Here is a 9,338-nt window from a genome sequence, read left to right as displayed (position 1 = left end):
GTATGTATATTTATATTTCACCTTTTCTTAGGTAAACTGTATCATACAATGTGTACTGTTTCTCATCTTGCTTTTTATCTTGGAGGTCATCCTATAATAATATAAGGATAGTCCTCACTTGCAAAATGGATAGAAGGAGCTGGGGCAGGCCTGGCTGAGTTGCCCCGTCTAGCGTCAAGGTTTTCAGATCTTTGTTTTCGGGATGAGGTCCAGATGGGCCAAAGCCGCATTGAGAGTCACGGGGGCTGCGGGAAATGAGGCAGAGGACAAAGGGTTAGGTCGTTAGGCCAGGGTCAGTTGTCCAAGTCCCTGCATCTATGTCTCAACAAGGATGCAGCTGGATGCTTTCTCATCGCAGCCTTTTGAACCATCACCTGTGGATGGACATTTGAGTTGTTTTCAGTCTTGTCCTATTACAAACAGTGCTGCAACGAATATCCTAGTGTACAGCCTTTTCGTGTATTTGAGCCTTTCTTTCTGACCCAGACATATTGTGGGGGAGGGGAGTGGGGGACTGAGAGAAAGAAAGAACATATATTTATTTATTTATTATTATTATTTTTTTTAAAAGATGACCGGTAAGGGGATCTCAACCCTTGACTTGGTGTTGTCAGCACCACGCTGTCCCAACTGAGCCACGGGGCCGGCCCAGAAAGAACATTAAAAGCAGGGTCAGAGACGTCAGGCCTGGGTCAGGCAGCGTAAAGGGTGTAACCTTCCATAAAAGCTACTGGAAGCCCAGCTTCAACCTTACCAGCTGCAGCACATCCCAAAGTGAGGGTGTAGTGGGGCGGAGACGGAGAGTAATGAAAAGGAATCACTTAGGGACTCAGGGTAATCTGGGTGCCGGAAAACAGGAGCTGAAAAAAAGGGGAAGATCTGTCCTGGGAAGGAGACGTGGAAGGTGTAGATGTGGTTGCCCGTGGTGGCATCGTAGAACTCGACCTCCCCGTCCTCATGATCCACGCGGACGCCCACTGTCTTCGGACGCACCGGGAGATCCTCCCAGGTGCCGCCCTCAGTGAGCGCCCGGCACTCAGAGCCGGTGATGCGCAGCGCCCAGAAACCAGTCAAAGGCTCGATGATCAGGAAGCCGGGCCTGGGCACTAGTTCCGAGGCCCCGCCCACCACGCAGGCCCCGCCCCCCGGGCCCTTGGAGCTCCGCCTCCCAGGCCTGGCGTCTGGAGGAGAGGCCGGGCGAGCCCAGCACGCTGCGGGAAGGTAGAAGCGCTCGGGGCTGGCGGGCTCCTCCGACCTGCCCCGAGGGAAGAGGTGCAACGTCACTGTCGTTAGATCCTGGGAAAGGATGAGGTCCAGGTGGGCCGAGGCCGCGTCCAAGGTTACAGGGACTGTGGGAAGATGGGGAGAAGAAAGAGGGGTAGCCCCAGGCCGAGTCGTCCAGCCTCCTACCTCTGAGCTCCCCCGGGATGCAGCCGGAGAGGCTTTCTCTTCAGTCACAGCCTTCGTTGTCCCCAGAAAAGCCCTACCTAGGTCCCGCTCTCTCATTAAAGTTAATCCCTAAATTTCGCCATATGCTGTTCTGTGGGTGCAGAGGGAATCTCCCCACTGGTGGTGGTGGCGGGATCATTTCAAAACCCAAGGATGAGACCATTTCTTCTTTCCGGTTTCCCGTGGTCCTTGATTCCCATTTCTAACACAAGAGTTGGGGCTATTATAAGAGATGTCGAGGCCCAGACTTTCTGGGCACAAATAATTTTCTAAAGTGGACCCGCTCAAACACAGTGATGGGAGGCTGGATTACAGGAGAAATAGTCTGAACCCCCCTTCCCCACCTCACCCTCACACTTGTACTAGGATTCAGACGATGAATCATAGTTTATCAAGGCTCTAAGTCCAGAAGGAAATGTGGATGGGGCCCCTCCCGATCCACTCTCTACAAAGGCTTGAGTAGTGCTAGTTCCAATCTCTGCTGAAGATTTAAGAGTGAGGATCTCATTCTATTTCCTGATTTGTTATCTTATCTCAAACCCTTTACTGCAATATTAATTAAATTCCCTTGCTGGATTTGGGGGTGAGGGTGGGGGAGGGGAAGATGGAGGATGTGGAAATGTGGGGAAGAGCGAGAGTGGTCAGGATCATGAGAATGGGTTAGGCGGACTGTGACCCAGGCAGGCTTTACTCATCTCTGGACCTCACACTTTGCTGAACACATGCTGGAGGGGTGGCTTTCCCAGTAAAGAAGTCCCGAAATAGGGGGTAGAATGGATTTGAGGGTTGAGTACTTGGTGACCCCGGTTTAGTTGTTCCCTTGCCTTTTAGGGAGAAGGAAAGAAGAAAAGAGAGGTGGAGGTGGGGAGCAAGTCAGCAATAATCCTCCATTGCCAGGCAGCGCTCCTGAGCTCTAGACACAGTAGGAGGAATGGAGGTTAAACTCAAGAAAGTACACCTGAACAAGTTAGGGGTAAGTTGACGGGGGGCTATTACTTCCTGGGAGAGGTGTAACTTGGGAAGGAGTAAAGGAGATGAATTAGATTCCTGCCACCCACCCCATACCTGCCCATGACATCTCTGGCACCTGAAGTCTTTGAGAACTACAGATTCCACATCCTCCCTACCTCTTAGCCCCCAGACCCTTTTACTGTAGTCTCTCTTAATCCCTCTTTCTGCTCTTTCCCTATTCCCTTTCATCTCAGGTTGGAGTTGAGAGCAACTGTTCATTCCCACCTAACTCTGGTCAGGAAGGGTGACGTGTGTTAGGAAGTTCTTTCTGCAGTCTAATCTCCTTCCCTGTGGTGCCAGTTCAGACCATTCCCCTCTCTGCTTTGGGCAGATAGAGTATTTTGACCACCTGTAGACTTGGAGGTCCTCTCATTACCCTGGTAGGAAGCTTCCAGTGTTCAGAGACAGGATTCCTACCTGGAGAGGGTGACTCAGGCTCAGAGGTTTTGTTTGTTTGGGGATTATTTTTCTGTAACAGGCTCCCTAGGAATTGGAGAGAGAAAACCAACTTTGGTCTTGGTAACCAGAAGCTGTAAATTAAAAACAAAAATAAGCACCCTGACACCATCCATAAGAATAGTCAGTGGTTCTCAGTGGGGACCATTCCCTACCCACAGGGAAGTGTGGACACCTTTCAGGTTGTCTCAGTGACAGCGGGAGCGGGGGTTCTGTACCGGCCTATAGCACTTCCTGGAGCCTGTTAAACATTCAAAGGAGCACAAGCCATGGAGTACAACAAATCCTGTCCAAACACCAATAACTCCTTTCATGAGAAACACTGGTGAAACAGAATCCCTAAATCCTGTTTTGTGGTTTTGGAATGCATTATGTAGTTTCTGGCTTTGGAGAAATGAGTCAATTCTGTCTCTTTCACTTCATAGTCACATGGCCTGGGTAACTAACTTCACCACCCTGGAGTTACAGGGGCCTCACTGTAAATCACAGAAAATAGCACCTACCGTGGAGGATAGTTGTGGGATTTTGAAATGTTGGATGGGGGGTGCTTAACACATAGTGATCCTTTAGGAAATTACCATCTCAGGTGGCAGAACCATCTCTGATTACTTTGGCACAGGTTGTTATTATGGTGGGTCTCCATCCCCTGGGCTGTGCTGACCTCACACCCAGAGGAGTTTGCCCAGAAATCTAGTATGTGACCAGCAGGCCAGCTAAGACTACAGAGACTGAGCAGCTTCCACCTCCTCCTTGTCCCACCTTTTCCTCCCTGTCTCTGGGGAGTAGGAATAAATTCGTAATTTTCTATTACTTTTGGATACTTTTAAATTTGGGGATTGTTACTGTTTTGTGAGTTACCTGAGTTTAAAATAATAAAATATATCTATATGCCTGTTCTTCTCAACTGGCATTCACCCATATGTGACTTTCATGTACTCATCGATACGAAATTATTCCCCTTTGCTTTTCTCACTTTCTCCAGATGCAGGAGCAACCATCATTCCCCACTTACAGCTCCTCATGTAGTTTTCATTCATGCCTTTGAAGAATATGCTTTCATGTTTTCTTCCTATCAGCCTGGAGGCTGTCTGGCAGCAGAGAATGGAGTGAAATGGAGAGAGTCCAGAGAGGTTGAGCACGGAACCCAGGACCACACAGCAAGGCACTGATTTGAAGTGCCTGGGAGAAGTAGGAGTTGAATTTGTCTCATATTCATAATGGACTAAGAAGGTGTAAAACATTGAGAGATTGAAGGACATAAGTTCAGGCCCCGTCTTGTTACTCTCATAGGAGCCAGGGAGGCAGACAAATACAATATAATGAAGACAGAGTATAAGAAATGCCTGAAAGGGAGCACAGTGAGCATGTAAAGTACTCAGCAGAGAGTCTGCATTTGAAGGGACCAGTGATTATTATCGACATGTTTGAGATCCAGTTCAGGGGAGTACAGGGAAGGTACATTCCACCCCTGGAGGTATGTGGATGGAGGAGGTGACATCCTCTTCCTTACATTTGAATTTTCTCAGGTTCCCTGAGATAGAGTCATGTCTTGATTTTGCTACCTTGCTGTGCCACAAATCTTTATCTTACACCAGAGACTTTATAGCCTGAGGAAAATTTCCAGTCCTCCACAAGGTCAATATTTTACAGTGCAAGGCTTTGGAAAACCAGGCCCTCTGAAGTACATTTGCTTTATAGTATATTCCACCAAACTGAATTGTTAATTTAGTTTTCACTAACTCAAATTTAATTTAAAACTGAAGCAGCATAAAATGCTTTTTCCAGTAAGCATAACTTCATTTATTTATTTATTTATTTTTATTTTTTAAAAGATGACCGGTAAGGGGATCTTAACCCTTGACTTGGTGTTGTCAGCACCACACTCTCCCAGGTGAGCCAACTGGCCATCCCTATATAGGGGTCCGAACCCGTGGCCTTGGTGTTATCAGCACCAAGTGAGCCACAGGTCAGCCCTAAGCATAACTTTATTGATTTGACAGGACTACATTTTGCTTCAACAATTGACAATTAGCATCCAAATTGAGATGTACTAAAATGTAAAATATATACCAGATTTCAGTCTCAATACAAAGACAAAACCCCAAAAAACTCAGAATACTTTAAAAATACTGATTACAGACTGAAAGAGTAATATTTTGGATATATTGAGTTAATAAAAATCTTTCATTAAAATTAATTTTACTTCTTTCTGTCTTTTTAAAGTGGCTACTAGAAAAATATTAAATTACATATCTGGCTTACATTACATTTCTAAACCACATGTGGCTCAACTGTATTTCTAAATTACACATGTGGCTTGTATTTCTAAATTACATATGTGGCTCACGTTATAATTCTAAATGATACATGTGGCTCACATATTCCTATTGGACAGCGCTGGGCTAGAGGTAGGATGATGGGGGCAATTTCAGGTATTCTGCCGGATGGTCGGTGTTCTTACCTGAGACTAGAGCAGGGCTGGGCTACCTGCCCTCAAGGGACTCTGTGTCTCACCTCGAGCAGCTGTCCAGCAGGCATTTGCTGCTTGGTCTTCAGGGAATCAACGAGCTTCCTGAGAGAGGTCAGCTGTGCCTCAGTGGAAGTGACGTGGTGTTTCCCTCCATTGGCTCCCTCGTGACCCGAGCCAGTCGATCCATGACACGAGGAAAATCTCTTCCTTCTTTAGGACCTGGTGCAGGCGCTGGAATTCTGTGAGGATCTTCTGCCGCTCATACTCCACCTGAAGCTGGAGGCAAGGGAGAGCAGAAGATGAGAGGATGGCCTCAAGGTTCCTTCTAGCCCACTCTGTTCAGTTTTAATTTTTTTTAAGTTTACATGGAGTACCAATGCAGAGCAATGTTGCAGACCTGGAGGAAAGGAAAGGTGAGGAGAACGAACTGTTAAAAGCACTTGCTCAGTTTTAGGCTAAATCATTAATTTATGTTTTATCATTTTTGCCGTCAAGGATCTGCAATACACTTCCAGAAGGCTTTTTATAATCTGCTTTCACGTAGATTTTTCCTTTGACACATAGAAACAGGTAAAGGCGTTGGGTGGAATTACAATGCCTTCATTTTCTATCTGGGGAGTCAGTCTCTAGTTAGCAACCGCCTGTGAGGGGCAGAGCTGGGCGGTAAAACGGTATTTCCGATTCCAAGACCAGCGCGGGTTCTCCTTACAGCACCTGCCGGCAGGTGCAGGGCACGGAGCAGCCGGCGGGCGCTGCTACCACCGAGCGGGCGGAGCTGGAGCTGCAGCGCGGAGACGGCGCGGCCCGCGGGCTCTCGGCCCTTCCAGGCTGCCCCTCCCGCACCCCATCCTGCTCTGCGCCACTGTTTCTTTGTCACCGGGTCTTTTTCTGGGGGGACAGAGTAATAAGGGCTTCTAGGAGCTTTGACAGAGCAGGTATTTCTGCTTCCGAGGACCATGGGATGGAGTTTTTTCTTACCGGGAAGGCTTTGGTCTTCGCTTCGCCTTGCGTCTTCTCTTGCACAGTCTCCTCTTGATGCTGCAGGAACGCGACCTGCCATCGAATCTTCCCCTGTGGGGAGGGGACGTTTGGGCAGGCTGTGTGGGGAGTTTTCTCGCCTCAGAAAACCCTCCTGGTCTTTCAGGGGAACCGGAGGGACTCTCAGCGCGGCCCGGGGGGGGGGTGTCCTAGGTAATTATTAATAGACACCCCCTTTCTTTCTCAGATTGGGCAAGAGGACACCGATGGAAAGGAAGAAATCTGGAGCCTAACTGACCTAAAAGACAAGAATGTTATTATTTATTACTAATTATGACTAATATTTGGATGGTGCTTTGAGAGTATCAAAGAATTTTCACAAACTCTCCCTCATCTGTCCTACTAACCACTGTAAGAGAGGTAAGGGATTTGAGGCTCAGAGAGGTAAAGTGATTCCTTGAAACTCAGGAGAGTGGACAGAAGCCCAAACCTTCTGAATCAAAATTCCACATCCTTTCCACTCTCCATTATGCATTGATTTCAACAGACAGCTGTTCCCCAGACTCAGATCTTTGAACCCACTGTGCCCAACTGTGAACTGCCTACTCAAGTGTAAGGGGTGATGCCATGGGGTGCAACCCACAGGGAGGAGGTGACAATTTTCAGTTCCTCACTGGACTCATGGTCTGATGGGGGGACAGGGATACCTACCAGATAATTCTGGGCAGCTTCTTCTATCAAGCTGGCATCATGGAATTTGTGGTCCTTGGATTCACGACACACCACACAGAGGAACTTCCCATCATGCTCACAGAAGTAATGGAACCTCTCCCTGTGTCTCGGACATCTCAGCTCTTCCGTTTCAGGCTGCATCTCAGAGGAACCCATAGCTTGGATTTTCTCTACCAGATTCATCAACAGCCAGTTGGGCCTGAATGTGTTCCTCCTTAGAGGAACAAAAAAACCTCTGATGCTTCCCCACTCTGAGTGATGCGTCCGAGGCAGAAATTGTGCCCACAGTCAATGGTGACAGGGTCCTGCAGAATGTCCAAGCAGATGGGACAGATCACTTCCTCCTGCAGTTTGTTGGCAAACTGTTCAGTGGCCATGATAGAGCAGTGGGGTTGTTTCAAGTATAGAAAGCCTAGAAGTCTGCGGTGGACTCTGGTTCTAGGAAGGGAGAATGAAACAGAGGAGGTGGAGGTCAAAGATTCTACCAATTAGTTAGAGGAGCATGGATAGAGAAGAGAGAGGAAAAAAGTAAAGGAATGATAGAAAAGAGTAAAAATTAGAATGTAAGGAATATCATAAGGAGAGGAAAAGAGATGATCCTACCTTGCCACCTCCTGAGAACAAATGGATATTGTGAATGTATATATATGGCTTATAAAGTGTGATAAGTTGTCCTGAACCTTGGACTAAAGATATATTGATAAGGCAGTTGATTGAGATCAGAATGACTAGGGCACCAAAGTCTGCTCACAGAGGACTCTCCATCAGCTGCAGGTGGGGAGTGGAGAGGCTGAGTGTCACCTCCTGAAAGGTCACAGCTAGTTCACCAGTGAAGCTTTGGGTGTCTCTTGTATGCAGAGCCCAATCCTCAGAGAGCATATGGAAAAGAAGGAAGGGGTAATTCTCTACCTCAGGGACTTTGGTCCTCACTTTGAAGAATTTTGTGAAAATGTGGAATATAAATAATCACCCATCTTGAGGAATTTCCAGCCACAGAGTACCAACCATTCCTCTCATAGGGGGATTCCTGGTCCTGTAGGAGAAGCAAGGAACTTCCTTCCTGAAAAGTCATTCTGTTTCTACTTTGTTCTTGACTCTGGTCGATCTTTTCTTCCCCACAGCAGTCTGCCCTCTGTTGTTTTATTTACCTGTATGTCTGCAATACTCTGGGGTGTCCATGTCCATTCTTTGCTTTGCATATTCTTTGTTTAGTTGGTCTGTGTTTTTTCCTCCTTCTTGGTACTTCTCTGATCCCTGGCTTGCCTTCCCCTATGGCTTTTGTCCTTACTAGGAAAATACCAACCAATGTCACCTACACTCCCTTCTTTTACTCAACACATTCATGTCTTAACCTTTCCTCCTTCCCTCTTGTCTTAGGGAAAATGGTGCTTCCTTCCTATCCATTCACCTGGGTCCCAGCTTCTACCCTCACCTCCCCTCTCTCCAGTATCTGCTTGTCTGTTCCCACATAGAAACACACCATGACTTTTAAAAAAAATTCTTTTACTTATCCAGTGTGTCTAGAAACACCTTTTTTTTTTCTTTTTTTTTTGGTGGCTGGCTGGTACACGGTTCCAAGCCCTTCACCTTGGTGCCTCGGAGTTATAAAAACATGCTCTAACCAACTAAACTAACCAGCCAAACTCTATACCATTTGTAGAGCTAGGATTGGGTTTGGAGCTCAAAGAACCCTCAAGCCCATTGTCCAGACTGGGTCACAAACCCTTCACACGCAGGTCTACAAGCTAGGTAACTGGAAGAAAGGTCCTTGAAGCCTTGGTTGAAGAAAGAGTAGTCTTAGGCCGGCCCATGGCTCACTCGGTAGAGTGTGGTGCTGATAACACCAAGGCCATGGGTATGGATCCTATATAGGGATGGCCGGTTTGCTCACTGGCTGAGCGTGGTGCTGACAACACCAAGCCAAGGGTTGATATCCCCTTACTGGTCATCTTTAAAAAAAAAAAGAAAAGAAAAGAAAGAGTAGTCTTTATTTCTGCACACACACATCTAGGAGCTAGGCAGTCCAAAGAGAAACTAAAAAACTCAACTGCTACTGGCAAAGTCCAAAAAAAAAAAACTGAGCAGCTGCCAACAAAGTAAACATGCTCTCTGTTTAGACGCGAGCTCTCTGCTGGCCAGCAGTTCAGGGCTGCTGCTCCACACAACTCTAGAACACACCAGAATAGCAACAAAACTAAAAAGATACATTGGTGCACATGCACACTAACTCCACCCACCCACC

General features: G+C 47.1%; 1 protein-coding gene and 1 pseudogene across 1 annotated transcript; both read right to left on the bottom strand.

The window, feature by feature from the left end:
- Positions 1-821: 821 nt before the first annotated feature.
- Positions 822-1,506, bottom strand: LOC103599195 (annotated as a pseudogene).
- Positions 1,507-5,409: 3,903 nt separating this feature from the next.
- Positions 5,410-7,473, bottom strand: TRIM31 (tripartite motif containing 31). Its single transcript, XM_008583301.1, is given in 5 exon segments — positions 5,410-5,556; positions 5,558-5,662; positions 6,365-6,457; positions 7,076-7,332; positions 7,335-7,473. Coding segments are annotated over 5 exon segments (741 nt in total).
- Positions 7,474-9,338: the final 1,865 nt, after the last annotated feature.

Source organism: Galeopterus variegatus, unplaced genomic scaffold, assembly GCF_000696425.1.
Source record: "Galeopterus variegatus unplaced genomic scaffold, G_variegatus-3.0.2 Scaffold2883, whole genome shotgun sequence".
NCBI lineage: Eukaryota > Metazoa > Chordata > Mammalia > Dermoptera > Cynocephalidae > Galeopterus > Galeopterus variegatus.
Note: the sequence above shows the minus strand (reverse complement) of the source record. Positions and strands in the feature narration are given on the sequence as shown.